The following is a 14,878-nucleotide window of genomic DNA, read 5'->3' on the forward strand; positions in this document are numbered from 1 at the left end:
ATCTAAAACCACCATCGGTATGGGCACCGGAACGTATACAGATGCCACACAGAAAGTTTCCGAATAAAAATCCGACCTAGTGAAGCTGCGTAAGGGTCGGATGGTTTGCATTGAGCCTAGCGGCTAGCAGAGGCTAATGTAAACAGGAAGGCCTGGTTTAGCAGTGACGTCATAATCGTATCCTTTTTTTTCACGGTTTACGTGTTGATACCAGCCGAAGGTAAGCTAACCATTTCACTCCGTCTATTAACCCAAATAAAAGCTTAAACAATGCTTTTATATAAAAGTCGATTAAAGTCGCTTGGCAGGGAAGTCCATAGTGAGATAGTTGATCTGAAAGTCGACTGGCATCCAAGTTGTTAACTTTATGAACTTAAATACAAAATTAGACATAAAAAAAGACAATAACATTTTAATACTAGTCATTAAGCTACTAATAGAGACTGAAATAATTAAAGAGGGTTTGCATGTTTGGAATTGTAACAGCTGAAATCAATAATATCTCAGTATTCCAATATTAACTCATCTGGTGCCGATCCCGAACTAGTTCGGCTTTATTTCAATCCAATACAATCTTTTTTTTATTAATTCACTTACCCCGAGCTGCTTGTAGAGTCGTGGGTGGTCCTGGCTCGCTAGCCGCTAGCCAGCTAGCCGTTCTACTCTGTCCGACGATATATTCCATTAAAAATGGTTTAAAATACATTTTTGAGCTCCCCAATGTTCACCCGATGTTCGGCGCCGCTTCCGATGAGTACACGAGTGTGCCGATCCCGAAGTAGTCCGGCTTTATTTAATTACATGAATAAAATGATAAGAGGCCTTCTGAAGCCTGGCTTGATTTTTGTAGCTACTAGCCGAAAGCTAACAACGTCCCAGCCGGCCGTAATTTGCGAACGCAATCGCCAATCTCCGCCTAATCCAATGAAAGACCGCATCTTTAAAGGCTTATATCTCTTTTTTGTGTTTTAGGAAAGCGGCGCGAGGTTTATTTACGGCGAAATCACCCAAAAATGATCTTTTAGATGACAAAATGGGAATAGCCATTCTGTTAGCATCTTCATCCGGGACATTTCCATGCCGTGCAGGAACGTGAGCACGTCAGGTCCTGGAAGCTGAAGTCCTGGAAGCTAAAGCGCTCGCCTATGAGAGATGCGCTGGCATTCTTTGGCCCCTAGAGGGCGCTGGCACGCAAAGAGTTAACCTGCGGGCCGCATTGAGTGATGGTGAGGGCCGCATGTGGCCCCTGGGCCGCCAGTTGACCATGTATGAACTAGGATCAGTTTTACTATACTTGTAGGGTCTCCACGATGTCTCAGACAAGGAGATTACAGTGAGTAAGATCAGAGCAGAAAGGAGGGGTGTGATTGATATGCTGCAGCAGTGTCCCAGGGGAGTAATGAAAGGATGACAACACAGAGGGAATGTCTGTTTAGGCCTGTCTTTATACATCCATGAGTTTATCTGATCTAGTTATCATTCTCTCTCTCTCTCTCTCTCTCTCTCTCTCTCTCTCTCTCTCTCTCTCTCTCTCTCTCTCTCTCTCTCTCTCTGTGTTCACTGTGTAGTGCCAAACAAAGTAAAAATGTATTACAGTGTATTGTATGTATGTATGCGTGTGTGTGTGTGTGTGTGTGTGTGTGTGTGTGTGTGTGTGTGTGTGTGTGTGTGTGTGTGTGTGTGTGTGTGTGTGTGTGTGTGTGTGTGTGTGTGTATGTGTGTATGTATGTATGTATTATGTGACTAAATGTCATCAGAATATCACAAAGTCTAGCAAGTTCCAATTTTGCAGAAATGTCTAATTTGCCCATGCTGTGACCTTTGAACTTGACTCTCAGATTGAGGGGATCTACGAGAACACGGCTCTGTTAACATTCTACCATGAAGAGGAGGACAGTCCAGAAGACTTTGATAAAGTCATTATCAAAGCCCTGATGCCAGGTACTTTATAGAACAATAATTAGGGGCCAAGCCCATCTGCCGTTTTCCGCATAATCGCAGTGTTATCTCTACCTTTTTTATTAAACTGTAGCGATGTAGCGATCAACACACACACACACACACACACACACACACACACACACACACACACACACACACACAGACACACAGACACACACACACACACACACACACACACACACACACACACATGCATGCGGGGGGAGAGAGAGATGGGGTTAGGGTGACACGCAGGAAAGGGTGTCGGGATGAGGACTCGAATCCGCAACACACTGGCAACATAGGAGCCTAGGTTTGTGTTGATTTAACGTGTGTGTGTGTGTGTGTGTGTGTGTGTGTGTGTGTGTGTGTGTGTGTGTGTGTGTGTGTGTGTGTGTGTGTGTGTGTGTGTGTGTGTGTGTGTGTTACAGCCAGTAATCACCGTGCATCAGGTAAAACCTTCCCTTACGGTAGGGAGCTGTTTCTAGCACTGAAATGGAACAGAGAGGACTTTGCCAGCAGTCTGCTCTTCAAACGCAACATCAAAATCAACAAGATGGTGAGAAACAACATCACAATATACTGAATGATGAGAAGGGTCTGGATGCAGACCACAGGAAGGGGGGTTCGGTCCTATAAGGCTCATACTATCCAATAGAATATCGTTATACTAGGTGGCAGATTCTGTAACCCATTTAACAAACATTACAACAAACTACTGTTTTTCATTAGTATCCCTGTATTTCAAGTGCAGCCTATCATACACAGTATTCACACTACTGGTCCAGCAACACAAATGATGTAAGATGGGAATCCCATTCTGTCTGCCCAGACATTGTGAGATCCCTGGTTGCTGGTTATACACCCAGATCTCCATAATACAGTATGCCTATATATGGGCATTTGGAAATGTATGTCAGATTGGTGGTTCTAGAAAACCACCTCCTATTCCACACACACACACACACACACACACACACACACACACACACACACACACACACACACACACACACACACACACACACACACACACACACACACACACACACACACACACACACACACACCTCTCTCTCTCTCTCTCTCTCTCTCTCTCTCTCTCTCTCTCTCTCTCTCTCTCTCTCTCTGACACAGAAATCTCACTATTGTCTTATTTCCCCTTTTTCCCCCCAGTTTTTAGATCTGATTGTTAACATCCTGACTGTTGGCCGCCTGGAGGATCTCTACAGCGAAGTGGATGAAGACACACTGATCTACAAGCTGCTACTGGAGAACCTGAAGGAGAGACTGGGAACCTCCGACCTTGACTCTCTGAAAGACATCAGCCTGTTGGAGGTGAGTTTAGGTTTAGACAAATATATTATTTATAATCCTTGATCAGTGGTTCTGAGGAGAAGGAAGGAAGGAAGGAAGGAAGGAAGGAAGGAAGGAAGGAAGGAAGGAAGGAAACAGAAAGGAACTGTTACAAATGTGTCCTTTGTGACAGGATTGTCTTATGTCCTCTTTCTGCCTCTTCTCTGTCTCTCCAGGTGTCAGGTGTCTTGAAGAAGTTCATGGGTGAAGAGAAGCCGTTCTACTTGCCTGTTCTGGGTCTAGAAGACTTTCATTCTCTGGAGGTATTCTACTGAACATATAATACTGTTATGTTGTTTCATTCTCTGGAGGTATTCTTCTGAACATATAATACTGTTATGTTGTTTCATTCTCTGGAGGTATTCTTCTGAACATATAATACTGTTATGTTGTTTCATTCTCTGGAGGTATTCTTCTGAACATATAATACTGTTATGTTGTTTCATTCTCTGGAGGTATTCTTCTGAACATATAATACTGTTATGTTGTTTCATTCTCTGGAGGTATTCTTCTGAACATATAATACTGTTATGTTGTTTCATTCTCTGGAAGTATTCTTCTCAACATATAATACTGTTATGTTGTTTCATTCTCTGGAGGTATTCTTCTGAACATATAATACTGTTATGTTGTTTCATTCTCTGAAGGTATTCTTCTGAACATATAATACTGTTATGTTGTTTCATTCTCTGAAGGTATTCTTCTGAACATATAATACTGTTATGTTGTTTCATCCACTCTTTAAACATCAACCCTAGTGTCCCTGTTCTGGGGTTGAACACTCTGTGAACATAGCAGATCTACAAGCTCACAATGTGCAGTGTTGTGGTGTGTTGTGAGCTGGTAGATTCTTCTTTTTTTAAGATATTTTGTGTGCAGGAAAATACTTAGGGGGCCTAGTAATGACCCCTGGGGGACTCCTTAGGGCTGAAGGGGTTAACAGAAGTCCAGTAGTTTATAGCCAGCCTCTTGCTATGCTGTAATATTATATTTATGATTTATGATCTGTTACACAGAAAGTCAATGAAATGCTACCTATCACTGTAGCTTTATAAGGCCTGATCAGTAATAGTTAAACAAATAGCCCTGTAGAAATGTTCTTATTCTCTAGGTGATTGACTCTTGATAAAATAAAACACTCTAAATTAGACCACAATGATTTGATATGTTGTGTTTACTGTATTCTGTTTATGTTGGAAGTCATTAGTAAACATTGGAGTAAAATATGTTGATTCATGATGGGGTAAGATATTTGAAAATAGCAATTGTTATTTTCCAATTACAAATCAAACTCTACAAATATAAGCCTAATTTATCTGTTCAAAACAATCCTTCATTGGACCTTTAATGCCTATGTTCCATTTCCTCTTCATAGTTCGGTTCTTCTCTCCTCAGGATGCCAAAGAGCTGCTGAAAGGAGAACGTTCATACAGGAACGATGCCTGTAAATCCCCCTGGTTTGATCTCTTCATCTGGGCTGTCCTAGAGAACAACAGTGACTGGGCTGTCTTCTTCTGGGAGAAGGTAAATTAAAACACCAGATTCTCAGAAATGGCTGAGGAATATATTCTATCATTTACATTTGCATGTATATGATGTTTAGAGTGTCAGTCCTGTCTCTGTGTCCATCTGTCCATCTGTCTGTGTTTATGTGTCCCGCTGTCTTTCTGTCCCTTTATTTCTGTGTCCATCTGTCTTTCTGTCCATCTGTTCTTCTGTCTCTGTCTTTCAGTCCATCTCCCAGACAGAGGAGCCAGTGCTGAATGCTCTGAGTGCCTGTAAGATGCTTAAAGAGATGTCAAAGATGGAATATGAGACGGAGACCAAGCGTTCTCTGGAGAAGCTGTCACTGAGGTTTGAGAACCTGGCCGATGGTGAGACCTTAACACTTGGGTGACTGAACTGAAAAAACTACCCCTCCGCCTGCATTTACCGTTCATTTAGACCGTTAGATTTTCTCCCTTTTGGCTGAGCTGCGCAACACCTCCTCCCCCTGCTGCCGGCGGGGGTTCTATTGTCTTCCAAATGTGAATTAGCATTTCAATTGACCTCTCAAAATACGACGGGACATAAGCTCACCAAAGCCACACAGTTTGTGAGCTTATATAATTAAACATTTGTTTGGCAAAGCTTTCATATATGTCCCGACTTTATTATTATTATTACTAGAAATTGATATAAGTTAGTTAATTATAAAGAGAACGTTGATCAGTAGGCTCACTAGAGCGAAGCCGTGGCGAGCGAAGCCGTGGCCCAACACAAAGTTAACAAAGAAATTACATAAACAAGGGAAATAACAAATAAAGAATGGTCTAAACACAACTTATAAAGCAACGAAAATAATAAGCTAAATAAGAGGAAACGAAAAATACAATAACTTAGCCAAACAGAACCTTTCCGAAGCGTTCAGAACTCAACAAAAACTCAACACATCTTAAAAATAAATAAATAAATAAATCCTGTCCTGTCCCACTCCTGTACAAGGACTCCTCATACCTGGAGTTGTTGTCTTATGTCTTTCTCTGCTTTACTGTAGCCTACTCCCTACTCAGGGATTAGACACAAGTTCATAGGACTACTCTTCTCGGACCCCGAAAACTTTAAAGGTAGAAATGTATTTTATTCACGGCTTTTATGCGCAACTCTATTGTTGCGCTGACTGCATGCGTCAGCCTGCGTGCATCTCTTAGTTTTCACTTGAGTTGAGAAACAAACCACTTCAATATGATGGACGTTATGTAACATTTTGTCAACAATCTCTGCACCTTTGGAGTAATATAAAAGTTCACTTTGAGTCTTTGACACTTATTTATATCCATCGCGCTGTTCAACTCTGCACAACGCGGCACAAAGCGTTGCAGCGTGATGCGATCTATAGGCCTATATAGAGAGAAAGAGAGAGAGAGAGATAATTCACATTCTCTTCACTCTGTAAAATGTTCACGTAGTGTTTTTTGCTTAGGCATGTAACAATAAAAAGCAAATGATTATCCATTCGAAATTAAACGTGCAGGACACAAGTCAAGTGTCGGGTGCCTATACTGTTTGATCGCACCCATGTCACCGTGACATGCGTGCCGTCTAAAAGCCGTCTCCACTCGGACAGTACAGGCGCAGCAGAGAGAGAGAGAGAGAGAGAGAGAGAGAGAGAGAGAGAGAGAGAGAGAGAGAAGAGACAGAGTGTACAACGTTATGGACATTTATAACTCAAATGATCAGATATGATTGATGATTCTCTGCACGCAAACACCGCAGGACAGAGAAAAATTAGGCGATAATGATAGGCTACAGCTGGGGGAAAAAAACAGCCTCGCCAAATGGACCCGTACGGTTCCATTTGGCTCATTATATATGGTCTACTGTAGGCTATATATTATACTCTAAAGTCCTACAAATAGGCCTACCTCAAAACTGTAGGCCTACGTAACGTTACTTTACACCACCGCATATCTGCATTCTCTATCGCAACGAAATGAAGAACTGTTACCGTTCTTTATTTCGTGGTGCGATAATGTGCGATAACAATACAATTGATACATTGATATTATCATTATTATTTTCAATTATAAAATAAAACATTAGAGATAGTGGATTGTCATGTTATCTTTGCTGACAGGGACATGTAAATGTTCTATTAGAAGGAACAAAGGCGCACTCCAGGGGGGCTGTAGGTGTGAACTTCTGTGCAGTCTCTTTCTGCTTCTTCTGGAAAGGGAGAAATGGGGGAGAACGGTCTTTTCTGCCGATAAGTGCCGTCAGAGTGGTATAATTGTATTTTATTTCATAATTAGGAAACGTTTCAGAAGGGGAAAAAAAACGAGAACATATATCTTGAGTATTTAGGAAAAGTCATGGAAGGGGACATTTCTGAGACATTCAAGGGGAGAGTTATTGCACTTTGAAATCTCAAAATCGGCCTAAGAGACCGGTTAGTCACCCGTGTGTTAAATGAATCATCAAACTGAAGTTTTAGGTTGTGGTTCCTGAACTGCTCTCTCCCAGAACCCTAACCTTTACTTTATCCACAATGAACCATTTCTACCCTGATGTCTGAACAACCATTTACCTTTTTTTTTATTAGTATGGTTGCTATAGGCAACACACTGTTGTTTTCAGTCTGAAGATCAAAGTGAAGCTGCTTTTTGTAAACTTTTGCACAAACAGAAGTGAATGTTTTGGTCATGCTTTACATGACATCACAACATAGAATATAAACTAGAACAACAAGCTCACTCGCTCTGTAGAACCTTACACTCTGTAGTCTGCACCACTCACTACCCCCGCCACCTCCCCTCACACACACATGCACACACACACACACACACACACACACACACACACACACACACACACACACACACACACACACACACACACACACAGAGAGAGAGAGAGAGAGCTGGGAAGGACACACGCACACACGAATATAACATTTAAGATAACTGTAGATGGTTTTGATTCCACTCTTCATGCCACTACAGACAACATAACATGTTTTGGCAGTGGAGAGGAAGGGCATTTGGTTAGATCGTGCCCAGAGCGGCCGTCCACTGCTGCCGGGGCAGGGGCGAGTGGTAAAGGGGGGAGGAGGGGTGCTCCATGGGGTGTCCTGCTGCTACAGGAGAGACAGGAAAGGTGGGCAGAGACGAGGAGGTTGTTGGACAGGAGGATGAAGCTGAAGGGGGGGCAGCAAGAGAACAGTGGAGGAGGAGGAGAGGACAGTGGTCTTATAGCAGCCTAGTGGAGGAGGGAGGGAGTGTTGGAGTAGAGGGACAACTAGCTATAGATATGGACATGGGAGCTGAAGAGGACAGTTTAAAGGTGGCTGGACACAAAAGGAAGGCAAAAAAAAAAGTCATGGGGATCACAGGCAAAAAAGGTTGAAAAAGTTGAACATCAGAAACCAGGGACAGAACAGGGAGATACAGGTTCTGAACCTGAGGGAGATCCAGTTACAGAGGGAGGTGAATCTGGGATGTGGGAGAGCGAGGAGTCTGAGGAGGAACTGATGAATTATGGGCTGGCAGAAATGAAGAGGTTTACAGAAAACCCCACAAGTGGCAAATTATTTCCCTCAGAAAAAAGCCTTTGTTGAATCAGCCAAATTAAATATGAAAGAAAGAGGAGCAGGGCCTTTACACAACCTGACATTTGTAGGGTAAAAACGCTCCTACAGAAAATGAGGCACGGAATGAAAAACAATGATGGAATGTGAATTATTGATCCTTTTCCAGGCTAATATTTCAGTCATGTACGAGGTTTGTTTGGTGCTGTTTTGGGGTTCCCTCTCTGTACCGAGCCCTCTTTTTCGTCTTGCTTTGCTTTCAACAGACATGAAGATATTCTATTGGGTCTGTTGACCTTGCATGATTAAAATCTACCAGAAGGTATTTTTATTAGATGTCTGAGACATCTAATAAAAATACCTTTCATGATATCTGTATGCATTAATGACAAGTAGGCCAGCATAAATGCAGCCTTAGCCTAACACAACAATAAGCATTATGTTTTGGATTGAACTGTTTGAACATAATAAGTATACACAAATATTAGGGCCAACTTGCACAAATACTGTACATTAACCACATTACCATTTGCGCATTGGCGTGTTAAGGTAATAAATTAGGATAATCACAAGTTATATTGTGGATACAGGCATGCTGTCCCAGCGTCTGGTTTAATAGGACGGCCTTTTGGGAACGTTGACATATTTGCTCCTCATCATAGAAATATATTCCATTCAAGGTAAGTTTTAACGTGTCCAGCTGTCCACATGATTAACACCGTGTTTCATCTGGATGTGACAGACCATTGTTGCATCCATGTTGTTGTTTTCAGCTTAAAATGAGCGTGCATTGTTATTAATTAGTGGTTGAACAACTTGCCAACTTTATTCAAGTGCCCTCTTGTTTGAAAGGGTCTGACGTATTCTAACTAATAATAACTTGTTTTGACAGTCCATCCATCCATTACAGTACATACTGTACAACTAAACAGCGCGCCTCGCTCGTATTCCATTCCAAAGCCAAGTCGCACAACACGGAAATAGGCAGCGCATAGAGAAAGGGGGCCCCATTGCGAGAGGGGGGCTTCCGATGGACGGTCAGTCGCATTGACCGTCATTTGGACTGAGACTGACCGCAAGTTGGAGGCCCCCCTGGCCGCTGGGGCCCGTTTCAATTGAAACGGGTGAAACATAGTTAAGGCCGCCAGTGAATATAGACCCGTTTCTTGTTTACAAACATTGAGACTAAATGCACAGCTGACTGTATCATGTAATCAATTCCCACCAATCCCCAAACCTGTTGTTTTGGGGAGCGCTGGTTTCATTGGCTAATTTTGGTACCGACCTGCGTGCGCAGCTAGTTCTTATCAGTGTAACGTGGACCAGAAATGCGTCCACGTTATAGTCCAACCAGAAGTCACTCACAGACCAGACTGTGTGCCAAGGGTTACTGGAGTGCATAGTGTAAAGAGAACACTGGATGATGAGCCAGCAGCTGATCTGTTGGGGGCGCTGAGATCAGTTTGCTGTGAAGATTGCTTTATCAGACAATTTATGAAAAAGTGTGGCTTGAAAGGAGCTCGGATGAGCTGGAACTGCACACTGACCCAAATGGCTAGTCCCAAAGCCAAGTGGAAAGCCAGGTGGATGTGCCATCACGCCCATGCCATCACCCTCCTAAACAAGAAGAAGGGGGGTAGATAGGGGAATGAACTTTTAGAATTTTAGAATTGGACAATGTCCGGATGGACATGTTTTATTGCCCGTCTTGTGTTGTAGTCTGTGTTTTTATTGTGGAGTATTTCTTTTTAGTTGTTTTTAGTAGGCTGACACTTGTTGCACAAATTTCTGTGTAAACAGACAATAAACTGACTTGAATTTGAACTTGAACTTGATGTAAGGCAGTGTCAAAGCATTGACATTGAAAATGACTTGTGCTGCCCTGTGGATGACAAACTGTTGCACAGGTGTTGGGTGTGGAGGAGGACTCGGTGCAGAGAGGGAGCATTTCTGTAACAATGGACTATTTCTTGTTAATGCAGTCCATAGAATATGGGAGGATTTATTGTGTGGCTGGGAAAAGAAACTGATCTAATTTAAATGTAATTTTGTTGTTGCTGAACAAAAGTGCCTGGAGCATTTTTTACACTCTCTGTCTGTCTGTCTGTCTGTCTGTCTGTCTGTCTCTGTCTCTGTCTCTGTCTCTGTCTCTCTCTCTCTCTCTCTCTCTCTCTCTCTCTCTCTCTCTCTCTCTAATAATAATAATATATGTAATAATAATACTTTTATTGTGTGGTATTTTTCAACTCAGATGTGATGGTTCCATGTTACCAGAGCAGTAAGGGTCACTTCTTCGAGCTGCTCAACAGAGAGTCTCCAGTCTGGGGAACAAACTGCTTCCAGATGGCCATGGCTGCTGAATCAGTCAACTTCTTCAACCATGATGGATTAGAGGTTGGTCCATATCAGACTGTCATGGTTCAGCTGGTCACAGTCAGAGTTATGTTACTGAGTTATGCTTCACGTACAACACAGAGCGGTCAGTCTGTTTTGTCTGTAGCCAAATAAAGAGTTCCTGTGAGCTGTCGGTAGGATTTAATATTTTTTAATATATTTTTTAAATGATATAAAAATTAAATACATAGAAGCAGTGCTCTTCCAAGCACAGGTCTCTGCCAGGTCAGGTATGTTATTGTGGCCTCCTGGTGGCGCTATAACAGTCCAATGTGAAAAGGGTGGTATTTGTTCCTTGACCTAGTGGGAATATGTGTAAAATGTCTTGGACATCTCAAGCTGTGTTCATGATTTGAGGCATTTTGTACAAAATTGACCAATCCTGCAAACTTTGGAAGCAAATGTTACCCTAACCCAAAGAACACAGCCTTATGCAACTTATGTTGCTTACATCACTTTGTACTATGAGGTAGCCTTATGCTTACATCACTGTGTACTATAAGGACAGCCTTATGCAGCGGTGTTGCTGACATCACTGTGTACTATAAGGACAGCCTTATGCAACTTATGTTGCTTACATGCATCACTGTGTACTATAAGGTCAGCCTGCCATGTGTTACCCTGCTGTAGTTTTTAACCATAAACAAACTACAAAACCTTGGGGTTTAACCTGTTTAATCCTGTTATCCTGTTAGTTCTGAGGACCTGACATGGTTTTGGAATAGACTGTAACTTATAAATAATAGACTGTAACTTATGTAAATCAAATGACATACAGTAATTAAATTACACATGTCTGTGTGCAGTGGTGGAACAAGTACTCAAATGTTTTACCTAAGTAAAAGTATCAATACGGCAATGTAGAAATACTCCATCTATACTATAATTTTGCGAATGTCTGAGTGTCTGTCTGTCTCAGCGTTTCTCCTCGGTGGCTGGAGCAATTGATCTGAAATCGCATCACCATCAGCATATGAACACACCTGACATAACTGTGAAGCCCGTTTGTCACTTTCACAAATCGTATGCTGTATAATAGCATTTTTATGGTGTATCTATATCTATTTAGCCTACAGTACCTTTTGTGACCACACATGTTAAGGGAGGGGCGCTGTTGTTCAGGCCATGCACAATCACACACAAACCCACACACACACACACACACACACACACACACACACACACACACGGGGGGGGGGGAGTGTGTGTGTGCAGGCGGGCAGGCGGGCGGGCGGGCGGGCGGGCGGGCGGGGGGGGTTCTGGCCCTGTTACAGATGTTGTCCAAAATCATGCAGATCGGTACACAGTATCTCTGTAGCCGTTAAATGGAACGGGTATTTACATTGATGCTCCTACATATTAGCATGCAAGCACCAGTTAAAGTTACTTTCCATCCCTCATATATTGTGTGCACAGTGCACATCCCATAATCCACACACTGCACATCATTTCGGAGCTCATATCTTTGAACGGGTAAGGGCTATTACAATAAAAGTCCAAAATTCAAAAGTATTGGTATCAAAATACACTTAAAGTACCAACAGTAAAAGTACAAAAATGTTTGAAAATAGATCATCTACAAGCTCACAAACTTTTTGAATATTTATTTAAAAAAACAACAGTAATGTGCACAACTGATCTCCTAAATATTGGACTAACATAATTATAATATCCGTTGATCATTATTAAGTATGGTTTAGATCTAGTCGAGATTTAGCCGACTAATTATAGTCGGCGTATCTACGTTTATATTTACACCGAATTTAGACAATTGAAGTTAATCCATATTTCAATAAATATTTATTTAAAAAAACAACTGCACGTTGTAGAACTGATCTCCAAATATTGGTGTAAAATGATTTTAATAGCCATTCGTCACTATAAGGTTTACGTCTGGGGGCATTTTAACGACTATGTTTAGATCATGTATTAAATAAAGTCATCTTACAAAAAGAAACCAAAATATACGATCAAATAGCCACCTCTGTCAGTCAGACAGTGCAGTGCCTTATTGGAAGCTGATGGGAGGCAGCAACACGTTAAAGGAGACATCCAGACCAAAACACATATAGGGTTAAATCTGTCTTTTATCATACCCCTTCATACCTGCTTTAGTCGATTATTTTCATAGCTGCCCCTGTTGCTAGATTTCGGCTGCCCCTGTTGCTAGATTTTGCGGGCTCTCTCATAACTAACACAGTGGATTGTCCTTAGGCAAGTGCTGTCATTTCTTGAGCTTCAAAGTTAGTATTTTTTTATTGGATTGTGTTTACACAACGTCCTGAGACGAACCACACCGCTGTTTTGACCTCACAGGCACCCTTACTTGTCAAACAGACCCCTACCTCCCTCCCTCCCTCCCTCCCTTTCTAGCCTCTCCTCTCCCTGCTCTGGTGCACACAGATATAAAGAGCTAGATGCCTCGTTCGCCTCTGCAGTTAATTGGAGCGATGTGCAAAAGTTCTTGTCCGGACTTCCTGAAAAAACTAAGGGAACGCTGTCAGTCAAAGTGACTACTGGCCAATCACAGCGCGACTTTTCCAGGACTTATCCAAGGACCACAATTCAATTCAACAGAGCCAGTTCCGATGTTGCGCGGCTCAGCTGTTCTCACAGGCTGCGTGGGTAAAGACACGCCCCCACCTGCCTCTGATTGGCCTGTGAACTTCTCTATGTGTGACGCACGCGGAAGCAATGAAGACGGAAGTGATGAAGATTCCCTTAGTTGCTAAATGCATACGCCCCCTAGCCGAAGGAGGCATCTAGCTTTTTATATCTGTGCTGGTGCAGAGCAGAAGCAGTTTGACAAGTAAGGGTGCCTGTGAGGTCAAAACAGCGGTTTGGTTGATCTCAGGATGTTGTGTAAACACAATCCAATAAAAAAATACTAACTTTGAAGCTAAAGAAATGACCGCACTAGCCTAAGGACAATCCACTGTGTTAGTTATGAGAGAGCCTGCGAAATCTAGCAACAGGGGCAGCCGAAATCTAGCAACAGGGGCAGCTATGAAAAAAATCGACTAAAGCAGGTATGAAGGGGTATGATAAAAGGCAGATTTAACCATATGTGTCCGAGGCTGGAGGAACCGGACAAATGTCGGCAATTTTAAAAGTCAGAAAACGCGAAAACAAGAGTGATTTAGTTTTTTCTTTGTTTTTCGTTTTTTTTTATATAAACACAGTTTGAATATATTAGAGGGTTTTCATTCCATAAGATATCTTTGTTAAGGTCGCTAAATGGCAACATTAGTGTAGCAAAGTTGCCTTGCTTTGGGAGAGTTTTACTGCTGTTTTAGGAGGCGGAGAATGGAGTTCTTTATATTTGCATAGCGATTTCACGGGAGCGCGATTGGTCTAAGGAATGCATTGTCTCGTATTTCAGCACGCCCATACAGCGTGCTATCTGGTTGTAAATAGTCTACGCAGTAACTAACTTCATCTCGCTAATGTTAACGGTTTGCTGAAGACAGTATTCTGGAAGGATGTATTTTTTTTATGTATAGCCTACATCGTGATCTCAGTCGCTCTTGGACGCACAAAGAAAACGTGGAAAATCGAAGCAGCGTGTTGAAAACGTTATGTCATCATGAGTCCTTGTGCTGGCATTACAGGCGGCACGCTCACTCGTCTGTAGTGAAAATAAAAGATACAGTTTCGCTACTCACCAAAACAAAGACGGATTTGGGGAGTTGAAAGCCTACTTTACTTGGTGGGAACACTCAGAGTCCCCAACATCGCGTCTAAAATACACTTTTTTATCAAGAGAACAGAATATTTCACCGGAAGGCAAAATTTGGTCAATGGACATTTCTATTGACAAGATCTGTAGAGGGCGGTGTGGAGTAACTAAAACCTCCGGTGAAAAAGTTTATTCTCTGGTAAAAAAAAGTGTATTAAAGTGTATTTTAGACGTGAGGTGGGGGATTCTGAGTGTTCCCACTAAGTAAAGTAGGCTTCCATCACCCTTACGCCGTCTTTGTTTTGTTGAGTAACAAACCGTATTTTATGTTTATTACATGCAGACGAGAGGGTGCGCAGCCTTTCCTGCCTCGTAAGGGCTCATTGGTGACATAGCGTCAAGGCTCATTCTAACGCTGCTCTCCTCCTCCTCCTCCTCCTAAC

General features: G+C 42.2%; 1 protein-coding gene across 1 annotated transcript in view; it reads left to right on the forward strand.

Annotated features, from left to right (window-relative positions):
* The window catches only part of LOC308303859 (transient receptor potential cation channel subfamily M member 4-like), a gene marked incomplete at both ends in the record, with an annotated part of 99,984 nt that overhangs the window by 49,741 nt on the left and 35,365 nt on the right, over window positions 1-14,878 (forward strand). Inside the window, 7 exons of the mRNA XM_080748358.1 lie at window positions 1,839-1,941; window positions 2,394-2,500; window positions 3,118-3,279; window positions 3,474-3,560; window positions 4,693-4,821; window positions 5,030-5,171; window positions 10,614-10,795. Of these exons, the coding sequence (XP_080604484.1) occupies window positions 1,839-1,941; window positions 2,394-2,500; window positions 3,118-3,279; window positions 3,474-3,560; window positions 4,693-4,821; window positions 5,030-5,171; window positions 10,614-10,795 (912 nt within the window). The remainder of the gene's footprint in view (window positions 1-1,838; window positions 1,942-2,393; window positions 2,501-3,117; window positions 3,280-3,473; window positions 3,561-4,692; window positions 4,822-5,029; window positions 5,172-10,613; window positions 10,796-14,878) is intronic.

This window comes from Nannobrachium achirus (assembly GCF_963921795.1).
Source record: "Nannobrachium achirus genome assembly, chromosome: 18".
NCBI lineage: Eukaryota > Metazoa > Chordata > Actinopteri > Myctophiformes > Myctophidae > Nannobrachium > Nannobrachium achirus.